At 41.1% G+C, this 14,330-nt stretch overlaps 1 protein-coding gene across 42 annotated transcripts in view; it reads right to left on the reverse strand.

The window, feature by feature from the left end:
- MYCBP2 (MYC binding protein 2) overlaps positions 1–14,330 on the reverse strand; it is a 145,150-nt gene that overhangs the window by 65,194 nt on the left and 65,626 nt on the right. For 22 of the 42 annotated variants that reach the window (XM_083500972.1, XM_083500967.1, XM_083500957.1 and 19 more), the window contains 13 exons: positions 13,462–13,593; positions 12,755–12,933; positions 12,224–12,366; positions 11,046–11,146; positions 9,468–9,686; positions 8,591–8,816; positions 7,191–7,309; positions 6,611–6,698; positions 5,258–5,307; positions 3,525–3,697; positions 2,442–2,586; positions 1,772–1,984; positions 1,100–1,155 (listed from right to left, as the gene is read on the reverse strand). In XM_083500972.1, the coding sequence (XP_083357098.1) occupies positions 1,100–1,155; positions 1,772–1,984; positions 2,442–2,586; positions 3,525–3,697; positions 5,258–5,307; positions 6,611–6,698; positions 7,191–7,309; positions 8,591–8,816; positions 9,468–9,686; positions 11,046–11,146; positions 12,224–12,366; positions 12,755–12,933; positions 13,462–13,593 (1,844 nt within the window). Of the gene's footprint in view, positions 1–1,099; positions 1,156–1,771; positions 1,985–2,441; positions 2,587–3,524; positions 3,698–5,257; positions 5,311–6,610; positions 6,699–7,190; positions 7,310–8,590; positions 8,817–9,467; positions 9,687–11,045; positions 11,147–12,223; positions 12,367–12,754; positions 12,934–13,461; positions 13,594–14,330 lie in introns of all 42 variants that reach the window. The other 20 variants (XM_083500954.1, XM_083500956.1, XM_083500951.1 and 17 more) reach the window with 1 other exon arrangement.

The raw sequence follows: 14,330 nt of genomic DNA on the forward strand, positions 1-14,330 counted from the left end.
TCTAGTACTGTATCTTCGTTTACATGCAAGCTTGTTTGATGTAAAATAGCCTTGGCTACAAAGTAATAATATAACAGCAGTGAAATTACCGTATTTTTCGCCCTATAGGACGCACTTTTTCCCCTCCTGTGCTCTGCGCAAGCCTCCGGAGCCCGGCAGGAAGCCGTGCCGGCCTCCCAAAAGTTGCGCAGAGCTGCCTGCATTCTGAAGAGCGCGCCCGGGCTTCGCGCAGCTCTCCGCAAGCCTGGGGAGACCGGCGCAGCTCCCTAGGCTTGCGGATAGCAGGCTGTTCTGGGGGCTGGGGTCGGGGGAAGCTCGGGCTTCCCCCGCGCCAGCCCCGTGCCTGGGGGGGGAAATATTTTTTTTTCTTTATTCCCCCCCCCAAAAAAAAGTAGGTGCGTCCTATAGGGCGGTGTGTCCTATGGGGCGAAAAATACGGTATTTTTAAGAAGAAAGAAAAAACACAACCGGAAAACCAAAGCAATCATGCCTTCCAATCAAAACATTTCATATTTAAATGTCAACCAACTGTGTACCTTTGTCAAACAGCAGCATTCCACCACCCTCCAACTTTTAAAACTAAGGGAAGTTTCAATAATGGTTTTGTGATATGGCATGCAGGTTGCCATTATTATATTTTTATTTTTTAAAAAACTTAAGTCCACCAAAAGCATAGATGCTACCAAACAAACCTATAGCAATTTGATCCTGGATTCATTCTGACAAAATGCCATGTTTAGAAAAGAGCCACCAAGATAAAAATGTGAAAATAAATTCAAATGCAGAAGGAACTAACCACTCAGATTCAAATACAGCTTTACCCCAAGCATAAGGCAAGTACAATAAGAGAGTGTTTTAACTTAGACACTGAGTTGTACACAAAGCTGTATGTGCAAGCTGAAGAACCAGAATTTTACCCCCGGCAGCCCCTTTCACATCCATTCAAAAACTGCTCCAGAGGTTTAGAGAAGCTGCTGTTGCAGTTTGGGGAGGGACATCTTCCTTTAATATAAGCCCATATGAAATCACATGAAGTCAGTTTTAAAAATTACTGTATAGTATATAATTTTATATGTTATATTTTGCACAAAATTATTACCTCTTAGGTGTTGGTGAAGCAAAGCGCAACTCTTCAAAAGAATAATTTTCATAGACCTATAACACAAAGAGTGTATCAAATTACATCTGTTGTAATACTAATTGAAAGTCACAACCTGGTTCCTCAGCTCAAATAGCACACAGAAAATAATCAGAAATGGATAAAATTACTCCCATCCCTGAAGAGAATACTCCGAACGGGAAAGGAGTTTATTAGATAGCTAGTGGCTTCATTCAGCATGCTTCTGAACTCTCATATAACTGGACCGGTCATTCTGGAATGAAGTGATGTGGTTTTTTCCTCATTACACCCTGCTCTATCTAGTGAGAATACAAAGAAACATCGCCTAATTAAAACTGTAAAGACATAGAGAACGTATCACACCAACACACTTAAGTCAAGCTTCTATCCTTTCCAACAGCAGGAGCAGACGGATTTCCAGACTTGAAATGAGCTAGTTTGAGTAAAAGATGATGGAAGTACAATCACTGGCCACCTCTTCATTGGAATTTTTTTTATAAAGAACAATCTTGTTCTTTACAAAAGCAGTAAAGAATACCCACCAACATAAAAAAGAGAAACATGTTGACCCCACTAGATTTCTAGTTAGTCTTCGAGTCCCTTTGTTCAATTAGACAGATTTAAAAATGTATGCCTTAAGTAGCAGTTTACCTTCATCATTGTAATAGCTATGTAGCGAGCTTCCTTCACTATCATCGGTTCATAAGAGGCATCGAGTTTTGGAGAGGGAAGTCCTCCGAAAGTCAGATCAGTGGAGGAAGCAGCAGCGCCTGCCGGACTGCCTGGGATCCGCTGAAGTTTTTTTGCCTGTTCTTGCTGCAATGAAGTTTTTTTCTGGGAAACAGGAATTGCCTTGACTTCCACCTGTCAGATTTAAACAGGAAAGGTGAGGATACAGTGGTACCTCAAGTTAAGAACTTAATTCGTTCTGGAGGTCCGTTCTTAACCTGAAACTGTTCTTAACCTGAAGTACCACTTTAGCTAATGGGGCCTCCTGCTGCCGCACAATTTCTGTTCTCATCCTGAAGCAAAGTTCTTAACCCAAGGTACTATTTCTGAGTTGGTGGAGTCTGTAACCTGACGCATCTGTAACTTGAGGTACCACTGTATATTAAATACCATTCAATACCACAAAAACAGCTAGCAATAGGCTTGTCAAAAATATTGTGGGAAAATATCTGCTTCTTCCTCAAAATACGGGAAAAACAAAACTATTTCACACATCTGCAGAGGGCGAGTTGAGATTCTTTGTGCTAGTTGTATTCCAAACGGCATAAAGATCAAGCAAGGGGTGACAGGAAAACCACCTTTTTAAAGTTACCTTCATATTAGGCACATGAACAACATCACCATACTGGTCTTTTGTCTGCACGGTAATAATAGTAGGCCAGCCACAACGTATGTCATCTTTATTCAGAATCAAGGATGTTTTCTGGGGATCTGCATATGAATCTGGTTGAAGCCATCTAAAACAGGAAAGATAAAGCCATTTAACATATATAGCTCAATTGGTGGAGTTCAGTGTGGAACTATTACATTCTTCCAACTCCCCCAGAGGAAATTTTGAGGGGCATGGGGGGGGGGAGGTGGGAAGCCTTGCTGCTGTTAGGGTTCATTAGTTGACTCCTGCTCTGTGTTCTTGGGGAAATAATATCAAAGTGGGGTATAGACCAACAAAAGATTGTGGAGTTGGAAGGGATCCTCAAGGGTTATCTAATTGAACCCCTTGTAAATCAGCCGCATATGTGTTACAGGAAGCAAGATAGAGTGGTGCCTCGCAAGACGAAATTAATCCGTTCCGCAAGTCTCTTCGTCTAGCGGTTTTTTCGTCTTGTGAAGCACGGCTATTAGCGGCTTAGCGGCTATTAACGGCTTAGCGGCTATTAACGGCTTAGCAGCTTTAAGAAAAAGGAAACAAACTCGCAAGAACTCGCAAGATGTTTCGTCTTGCGAAGCAAGCCCATAGGGAAATTCGTCTTGCGGAACGACTCAAAAAATGGAAAACTCTTTCATCTAGCGAGTTTTTCGTCTTGCGAGGCATTTGTCTTGCGGGGCACCACTGTAAAGCTATAAAAAACAAGATCTTAGTTTGTCACAGAAAAGTACTACCTTTAACAACAAAGCATTCTGATTAAAACACCCCTGCTAAGACTTCGGTTTATAGAGCACTTGTGCTATATTTCCTTCTAAAGACTCAAAATGGCAGCCCTTTCCTGTACTTACTTATTAAAAAAAAACTCCAAAGGCAATTAAACATGGAAGGGGAAATGCACGCTTTTCAAAGTAACAAATAAGGAATAATAGAAGGAATACTTTGGCGCTGCGGTGCTTGTGGGTCATATTTATTCAAAACAAAAGCACAGTAATAGAGGTGGTCATGGATGTAACTTGGCAATAACAATACCTTGCAAGTCGTCCGCCACTGGATCCTGGTACACATGAAATGAAATCCTCCAAAAATGACTGTTCATTGCTTTGTACTTGCAGAGGGAGATTTCCTTCAAGGGCCTCCAAGATAGTTGGCGAGTGAGATAATGCTAAACCTTTTCCCAGGATGCCAGAGTGAGTCTTGCAAACCTGGAGAGGGTTGTGAAATATCACTTAGCATTTACATGTGCTGCATTTAAAATAAGATGTTTGGTAATCAATTCAATTATTTATTATATTTGTAAAACTGGGGCCCAGCGGCTGCATCTGCATGTCATGTTAAGCCAAACTGAATTCCCAAAAGTCTCCACTTCAGCCCTCCACTACTCCTGGCCATATCACACTGGGAGCAAGAAACAACAAGCCTTGGCTAGTCACGTCATCTGAACCCAGGCTTCCGATTTATTTCTGTTCAAACAAACCGCAAGTAGCAGCCAATGTTTATTTTTGGCTTGCCGCTTGTGGTACCTTGGGGGGAAACAAACCATAAGCCTCAGGTTCAGAAGACACAACCAGTCAAGGCTATGGTTTGTTGCACCTGACAAGATCAGGAGCAGGGGAAGGGTGAAGAACTGGAATTAAACTATGGTCTACCTGGAAATGTGAGCCAACCCAGTCTATCAAAAGTCCCTAGAGCAGCCTTTCTCAACCTGTGGGTCCCCAGATGTTGTTGAACTACAACTCCCATCACCCCTAGCTAGCAAGGCCAGAGCTCAGGGATGATGGGAGTTGTAGTCCAATCACATCTGGGGACCCACAGGTTGAGAACCGCTGGCCTAGAGCATCAAATACATACAGAATGCACTGGCTTCATTATAATTTCAAATTAAAACTAGTAAAACTAAAAGATTATAAAGGAGGTACCCTCTAAAACCCAAATCTTACTTCTCAGCAATCTAAAGCAAAAAGGCCTAAAGGTGCACCCCTGCACCCTTCAAAGCACTCCCTGAACAGGAGCATAACTCAGAATATATCCTTTGGTGCCATCCTTTAAATTGCTGATCCTAACAACTGTATACTGGACAGCACCCTTTTGTGAATAGCTCACAAAAATATGTCTAGGCCAAGAGACAAGTATATGCATTTTTAGTGATTATACATGCAGTACGACTCTTATCTATGCCACTGTATTTTAAATATCTGGAAGCTACCTCGAGAACCTTTGTTAGTAGGCGGAATATAAATAGTCCAAATAAATAAAAAATAAAAATTCAATAAATAAGGTAAACTAGCAGGCTGCATCACAGGAAGAAAGGCTGCAACTCTCTTTCAGATCATATAATATTACTCTAATGCAGTGGTTCCCAATTGGTGGTTCGCGGCACCTGCCCAGGGGGTCCGTGGCAACCAAAACTATCATACAGATATCAAAATTTTCAAAAGTAGGGGGTCTGTGGCTTGGCTTTTGAAAAACAGGGGTTCCACAGTTCTCAGCTAACTGGAAACCACTGCTCTAATGAATTATCTAAGGTGTTAAACGGCAGGAAGTCTTGAAAGGAAGATGCTTTGATTAGGCCAATTTGAGATCTCCTGAACTGGTATACACCCTGCTCATCACAGACCTTGCCCCCTGCTATTACTTTGAGAAATTCTATTACACACTGAAGTTCTCCTAAACAAGCCAAATTAAACCACTGTGCTTTCTGTTTTGTACCAATTAGCAAAGAATCTCAGGGGTTTATTTTGCAAAGGCAGCGGTTAATTGTCTACCTGCAGAGCAGCTTCTTCCAGGATCTCAAGATCTTCTTCAAATTCATTGCCTGCTTGGATAGAGGAAATAATGTCATGAAATCAAAACACATTTTAAGGTTTTATCTGTATACCGAGTGTTCCCCTAACCTCACTTCACGTGACAAACTGGGTAACTGGCTCTTCCCCTTAATCTAATTTCTAGTAATGACAGAATTCCTGCTCTCTTCCTCTTAGGAAAAGAGCCTTAGAAAACAGAGTTCAAACCATATCCAAACTAACATTAAGAAACCCTGAAAGGAGGGGAAACAACAACAACAATTAAATTTTTATACCACCCCTTATTGAAAGGTCCCAGGCTGGTGTACAGCATTCAAAACACAATACAGAACAAAATAAAAATAAATTCCTTCCAGTAGCACCTTAGACGTGTATCTGAAGAAGTGTGCATGCACACGAAAGCTCATACCAATAAGAAACTTAGTTGGTCTCTAAGGTGCTACAGGAAGGAATTTTTTTTTTTTTTGTTTCGACTACGGCAGACCAACACGGCTACCTACCTGTAACTACAATACAGAACATCAGTGATAAAAATGTTATTACAAGCATACTGACAGACAGCCTAATAATAAATGAGTCATCATAATAATAGTCCTTTCCCCCACACTTTCACAGGCCATGGATTATTTAATAGCCACAGAACAGGGTAAAGAGGAATTTTTTTTGCCTAGTGCCTAAAGACATGTAATGGTGGTGCCAGGAGAGTCTCTCTGGGGACAGCATTCCACAGCTGGGGAGCCACCACAGAAAAGGACCATTCTCTTGATGCCTATCTTCTACTACACAGATAGGGCCTACTAAAAAACTAAAAGCCAGTCATTTTTCTCAGTCCTACTAAGTCAAGACAAAAAAAGGGGGGGATATGCACCTCTTTATATTAAAAAAACCCAGAATAAAAATACCTTCATAAAAAGATTTCAACTTATGAGTTATCATTAAAAACAGACACACAACGTTTTAAGCTATCTTGAAATGACTGGCAGATTAGGCCAATTGGCCGCAATCCAGAAAACTGCCTGGCAATCTGTTCCTTGCAGCAAGCAGGCCTGTTGGCTCTCCCTCCGTCAAAGTAGCAGCCCTGCACACCACATGGCAAATCAGTATTGAAGCTTGGGAGAGTCTCAAAAGCAGTTTGTGACATGGCACCGAAAGCCGCTGTTCAACAACATAAAATATCTTGTTTGGTATGCACAAGTCCTGGATCATGTCGGTTATTCTTGTCAGCACATCCTTGCTTGCCCTCCCTCCGCACAAAGCAAGTGTTGCTAGTTTTGTGCCGAATGCAACAAACCCCTGCCTATCAGAGAGACATACCAATGGGGAGTGCCAGGTCTTTTTTCATCAACGCAGCTGCACACGCTCCCCCTAAATTGGCCAGCTCTTTTTCAAGCTGAATGATACCCTAAAAAAAAAGAAGACAAAATGATTTTACATGTGGTTTTAGGAACTCAACAAATTCCCCCATATTCTCCTCCTGAAGACAAACTTAATATAGCCATTTATAAACTAGGGCTTGGTAAGGAATGCATTCTGCAACCAGCAGGTCATTTTCAGTAACCCAGAACCCATGAATTTCAGCAATGTGCAAGGGAACCATGGCTAGATTAATGGATGGTTTTTCTATAACACTGACCTATAAAATGAATGCAACACTTCGTGGATTATAAAGTCCAGATATTTACACTAATAGTTAAGACCCCAGAACCTTTTGGTGATTAAGCTTGGTTCACATTTCTATACCCTAGCACACTAGAAAAGCCAACAATCAATGCAGACTCACATGCATACATCTAACAAATATGTCAGGTTAAAAATGAACTAAAGCAATACAATGAATCTGCATGCAGAAAATTATGATAATTTTAAAGGCTGCAATACTTAAATGTATCCTCACCTCATCAAGTCCCGGGCTAAATTCATAACCAATTGCAAAACACTTGAAACCGTAGAAAGAAGCCTTTTCATCTTTCACATAGTCTGATGCAGTTTCCAGTGAGAAGAGCGCCTCATTACCTAAGGGGAAATACTAGATTTAGCAAAGCAAAAAACGTGGGCAACAATTCACCTACAATCAAATGCAAGATCTGCCTGTAATTTGAAATCCAAGCTGTGTACTTCTTTATCTTAATTCACAAGTAATTCTATTCATGTTGTTTACCACTGCTCTTTGTTACAAGCCCTAGTAATTAACCTCTACTATTCTGGTACAGCACCCAGGGGATGTGGTTCTGAATTAAAAGTAGAAGATAATCAAAGCACAACACCCAGTTTTCTTCTTAGTTAATCAACATGATTTCATATCCACTCAACCACTTAGTTATCAGCTGATCCTCATCAGCAGAAATGACATATCTGTGCACTAAGAAGGCCTTGCTGCTTCCAAAGATTCATACAGTGGTACCTTGAGTTACAAACGCCTCAGGTTACAAACTCCACTAACCTGGAAGAGTTACCTCGAGTTGAGAACTTTGCCCCAGGATGAGAACGGAAATCATGTGCCGGCGGCGCAGAGGCAGCAAGAGGCCCCATTAGCGAAAGCACACCTCTAGTTAAGAACAGTTTCAGATTAAGAACGGACCTCCAGAACAAAGTAAGTTTGTAACTAGAGATACCACTGTATTTGAAATATTTATTCACTATGCAAATCAATGTCTTATGATATAAAAATCCCACCATTACATAACACCATTTAACAGATTATAACTTCACATGCATAAAGGCCAGACAAATATTTCATCTAGTTGAGGCCAGAGAATTTCTTAATACTACAGTTTAAGTCCATTTTAGCCATCCATTATATACCGTATTTTTCTCTCTATAACACTCACATTTTTTCTCCTAAAAAGTAAGGGGAAATGTCTGTGCATGTTATTGAGCGAATGTGTGGTCCCTGGAGCCGACTGGCAACCAGACTGGCAATGATCCACATGGATCCTCAGGATCTTTGCATTGGGTCACCCCAAATTCATCAACAGATCACACAGCATGTCCATGGCTACAGCCTGCACCAAAAAAATCACGCTCCCACTGTTGCCTGGGGCCACAATGGTGCAAAAACGTGGTTATAAAGCACAGATCCACATGGATTCTCAGGATTTTTGCATTGGGCTACCCCAAACTCACTGTCAAATCATATGTCTGTGGCCACAGCATGAAGCCCAAAAATCATACATCCACTGTTTCATTCAGAATTTTTTTTCTTGTTTTCCTCCTCTAAAAACTATGTGCGTGTTATGGTCAGGTGTGTGTTATAGAGCGAAAAATGCGGTATATATATATTCTCAATGTAATTACCTGGAAGCACCAAGACCATTGTAGGCCACCCAGATGAGCCTGAAAATTTCTTCAGTTCTATCCATGAATTGAGATTTTCATGAACAGAAGCCTGCTTTGGTCCAAAACCTGAAAACTGGATGATTCGGGCAGGAATGAGCAAGCGAAGAACATCTTCTGATTGAGCAGTTCCGCACTGAGCGTCAAATTCTATTGTCATCCACCTGACACATTCTGGAAATGTCACCTAAGAAAAAGTTGGGAAATAAAAATATTTTCTCCTTAACTGGTTTTTTGTTGTTGTTGCTGCTGCTGTTGTTGTAAATGGCTGTTCACAATTAGGTTACATTCACAATGATGTTGAAGTTTATTTAAGCAAACAGAACTAAAATGAAACCTTGCAAACATTGCTACAAGTAGCACCCGCCCTGTGGAATGCCCTCCCATCAGATGTCAAGGAAATAAACAACTATATGACATTTAGAAGACATCTAAAGGCAGCCCTGTTTAGGGAAGTTTTTAATGACTGATGTTTTAATGTATTTTTAATCTTTTGCTGGAAGCCACCCAGAGTGGATGAGGAAACCCAGCCAGATGGGCAGGGTAGAAATACAACAACAACAACATTAAATATAATCAAAATAAAAAAAATTCCTTCCAGTAGCACCTTAAAGACCAACTAAGTAAGGTGCTACTGGAAGGAATTTTTTTTATTTTGACTATGGCAGACCAACACGGCTACCTATCTACTATTAAATATAATGTGTTCCATTCTCTGCCATTTACACAACATCTGACATGGAGTACAAAATGAAACAAAACAACCCACTTTGCAATATAATCCAACATCGTACGAAACTCATAAGAAGAGTGATGCAGACTCCAATGAAGAACTTACCTTGTAATGGGTGACACATGCTGGCTTGTAGGGGTGTTCGCATTCAATGACAGCGTAGTGGTTAGAGGTAGTACAAGCAGAAAGCCCTTGTTCAGGTTGGTTTCCTGTAGTGCTGTCGGTCGACTGGTTGGGGTTGAAGGCAGGAGGAGCATACTTCTGGTTCAAGACAGCTACAGATGGAAGCAGCTGCTGAACTAGGCCAAAAACCTCTACAGCAACCTGTCGCACGATAAACATGACCAAGTGTTTGCAAAACTGAAAATGCATCTCGGTTTGCTTTACAGTGTTTGTGTAAATAATGTTACATTATCTCGACCTAGTCCTGATCTTTGGTGTAAAAGGGGTCACTGATATTACCTGAAAGGTATTTTTACCTGAGCATAAAGATACCCCCTAGTGCTTAGAGGCAGGGACACTATCACTTCAAAGAACTTGTCCATGCCTTGTGAAGCCTCAGTACATTAATGACCAAGCTACAGAGTCTCACACTGAAACAAGGTATCCAGAATGATGCAAACATCATACATAATACAGTGGTGCCTCGCAAGACGAAAAGAATCTGTTCTGTGATTCTCTTCGTCTAGCGGTTTTTTCGTCTTGTGAAGCAAGCCCATTGACAGATTAGCGGATTAGCGCTATTAGCGGCTTTTAGCGGCTTATCTGCTGATTGGATCGGCTGATAAGCGGCTTAGCGGCTTAGAAAAAGGGGGGGGGGACCAGCAGGAACTCGCAAGACATTGTCGTCTTGCGAAGCAAGCCCATAGGAAATTTGTTTTGCGAAGCACCTCCAAAACGGAAAACTCTTTCGTCTAGCGAGTTTTCCGTCTTGCGAGGCATTCCTCTTGCGGGGCACCACTGTACCAGGTAGTCTCTGAAAGTGCATGGATAACTAATGAGCCAATCAAAAAATACCTTAATGTTGTATAAGGCAGCCAGACCAGGTTGGGGCCTTGAAGAGATAAATACACTCAAGTAAAAATATTATTCAGAGGTCCCTTTTCCCTTAAGTGTACCAAGTCCTCAGGTAGGATGTTCTCAAGCTAACAAAGTACAGGGCAGGTTTAGACTATCTATTGACAGGAGCACATGCTGGACCACTTGCCTCCCAAAAGCTGCCTTAGACAAGGTGCAGAGATCAATTTTGCAGTGCTTCATTAAGATGTTAGGCTTAATGCAGGCCGCAGTGTGACAAGCCACATGACGAGAGATATTTCGTTACAGCGCCACCAAGGTAAACTACAGACTTTGTGAAATGAACTGTGATCTTTGTCAGAGGTGGAAGATATAATGAGACATATATACAAATGTGATGCACCATCCAACATGGCTTGGATGCTTGGCCAGTGAAGCAAGATGAAGGACACAAAAAGTGAGTCTGACTATCTAAAAGAGTTGATGCGAGAGAGACATACTTTTACAGAGAGTGCCATGCTCATTCAGCCAGGTGGTGAGGAGATGGACAAACGGTTAGGAGGATTACCGCTTGTTAATGGAATTGAAAGGTAACCTCTGGGCAAAAATGGGTCCATGTGAAGCACAACTCCATCTTGAATGCTACGGAGACTGTTAGCCACATACCTTGGGAATAGCTGCAGCCACAGGTCCAATATAGGCAATGATAAGCGGAAGGAGCATATAAAAGAGACTGGAAGAGCTGAGCAATTCTGGAATGTCATCCGCTAAAACAACAAGGACAATAAAAACCCTGAGATACTGAGATATGAAGATACCAATCATATTCCACTACGCACTTAAAGCAGAACAATTAAATTACTCATTAAAGGCATGATCAAGCTAAACATCTGGTGTCCTATCCATTTCAGTGGGAGAATTAAGAATGTGCTCAAATCTCTCACACTGAAATTAATGACTCTTATATACACTTGTTCTTTGGATGGATCATGTTGTATGTATTTAAACCACAATGTTTACATTTTACATTATTTTATCCAATGCTGCAATACTGATATTGCTTTATTTAATCTTCTCACTCAATTGTATATTTTGTATCGTTTCTGAATCTCATTTTAAAAGAACCACCTTGCCTTTGGCAAAACAACCACCCAGCAGGTGACTCATAGAAGTGATGTTTTTTTAAATTTAAAAATGAAAAATTTGGGGGTTGGGAGGAGAATCCTTAAGGGGTCCGATGCACCATGGGCTAGTCATCCCTGGATTCAGATTTGGATATTACCTTTCTTTTTAATGCAAACTGTTGCACCATTTATTGTATTTATTATGTGCAAAAATTTAATAAGTGAAGATGTCATGAGCAAACATTCACACTACAGAACCTCACTATCACAAACGGATCTTAAATAAGGAGAATAAGGAGAATCCAGGCCTCTTTTTTTTTCCTTTCCTTTTTTTGTGCTCAACACACAACAAAAAGGGACAAAGTAACCATAGTGAAAATACCATCAATCTCACCATACACAATTAAAATAAATTTCATAATCCTTAAAACTGTAATGGTCTCTTCTTTTTAAACCCGACTTCCCATCTACTCCATAATTCAAAACCATTCTTAACTGCCAATACATGTTATTACTGTCATCTCAAGTTAAATAAAAATATGTTAAATCGTATAACTAGTGAACGATATCGCTGGAATTATTCAAAAGCCGCTACAGATTTTAAGTCAGTATTATTAATTTTCAAATACTTCCCATTTTGAAATGAATTCTTTGCTTGGTTTGTTCTTTAGTTTTTCGGATAGACTATCTAATTCAGGCCTTTTTGCAACGTATTCTTACCGTCTACAGCAAGAGCCCTGTGTAAAAGGTCTTTAGCAGCTCGTACCACAGCACTCACAACAGAAAGTGCTCTGCTACAATTTTTATCTTCTTCATTGGCTTTACTTAAGAGTTGTGACTGTAGATCACCATCATACTCGCTTCTAGAAAATGAAACCAATAAAACATGAGCAACTCTCAGGGAGTATCAAGTAAGATGAGCTAATACAGAAAAATACAACGCTTTTCCAACAATGTCACCAGACATATAGATATTTAAAAGCATCCTTCAGCCTGTCCTATATATGATATATTCTTCTCTCTCTTTATCTCTCTGCGTATGCGTGCAAATAAATATATAAAATATCTCTTCATGAAGGGCTATTTCGGATAGTTCTTTTTCGAAAACAGTAAAGCAAGCACTATACCAAAACAACATTTCTAAGTGAAATAAGGTGGAATACAATGCCTCCAACTGATTTTTACATGTTCAAAACCCACACAAATTCAAAACTAAACAAAATTCAGATAATCCAATTATATAGTTCATACCTGTAATAGAGAATCTGTGGGATCTGTCCCCGTGTTTGATTTGTGCCATTGCTGCTCAAACTACATGTACTGAAAGTGAACGTGACACCATCTGGACACTGAACAGTGGTCATCCCTCCATCCCCATTAGCTGTCCGACTCCCGTAGTTCCTCAGACGGACTGCATATTTCACATTCTCCTTCAATTGAAAGCAAGGAAAGAATGCAATATTAGACTAAGCAGCAACATTTTGCTTGATCGTTTTACATGAGCTGTCCTGAAATTTTTAAGGGAAGATGAAACTTCTCCAATAGCAACAGCCTCTGGGAAAAGCATGTTTGGAACCAGTGGATTCCTGGCCGAGGCAAAATGTTTCCATGGCAGTAGAGCTACACCAGCTTAGGGTTGCCGTACGTCCAGAATTTCCCAGACATGCCCGAGATTCCAAGGTGAAATCACCACCCGGGCGGATTTTTTAAAATTTTGAAAAATGTTTGGTTTGTGTGTGTGTGCTCAGTCCACAGTAGCCCCACTCCTGAATGGAGTTTGGATCTGGAATACTTTATGCCGGTTTAATTTACAGAAATCTTGCTTTAAACCAGCTTCTTGTGTGTAAGATTGCTCCCTAAAATGTTAATCAGCAAATAAATTGTTGAATTGAAATAAACTACATGTGCATAATGCAGATCTATTTTTCAGTTGCAGGGGGAAAAATCGTTTGATTTACCTTCAGAGGAACAACTTTGTCAAGTTTAATTTCAGCAATATCACTCGGGGAGTCATCTGTAGTATACGTCCCTTTAACTAATTCTAGAGATGTCCATCTGTGAGAATGAGTGGAATCTCCTGTATGATCACTCTATAAATAAAAAGTAAAGGTAAATATTTAAAGGTTAAAGGTAAATCTGGATATTCCTCTGCCTGTTATCTGTAGTTCCACCACCCAAAAGTCCCCTTCCTGCCCCATATATTTGGAACTGCCTCCTAGAAAACTTGTGAGATTCTCTTTCTTAAAGGTAAAGGGACCCCTGACCACTAGGTCCAGTCGTGGCCGACTCTGGGGTTGCGGCACTCATCTCGCTTTACTGGCCGAGGGAGCTGGCGTACAGCTTCCGGGTCATGTGGCCAGCATGACGAAGCCGCTTCTGGCGAATCAGAGCAGCGCACGGAAACACCGTTTACCTTCCCGCCGGAGCGGTACCTAGTTATCTACTTGCACTTGACGTGCTTTTGAACTGCTAGGCTGGCAGGAGCAGGGACCGAGCAACGGGAGCTCACCCCTTCGCGGGGATTCGAACTGCCGACCTTCTGATCGGCAAGTCCTAGGCTCTGTGGTTTAACCCACAGCGCCACCCACGTCCCTTTTTCTTTCTTATGCCTGCTCAAAACCCACCTTTTAGGTACAGCCTTTGGGCTCCCCTAGTTACCATGTCCTACTGTAAACTTAGTCTAAGTACATGTAAGTGAAACAACCACGTATTGCTTCCCTGTTTACACCTGCCTCCACTTCCCTCCCCATTCTCCTGTTTCTCCTGTGTTAAATTTGATTGCAAGCTCCTTGGAGTATGGAACAGTTTCTGCCTATCGCCCCATTCC

This window comes from Podarcis liolepis, assembly GCF_965112155.1.
Source record: "Podarcis liolepis genome assembly, chromosome: 4".
Lineage (NCBI taxonomy): Eukaryota > Metazoa > Chordata > Lepidosauria > Squamata > Lacertidae > Podarcis > Podarcis liolepis.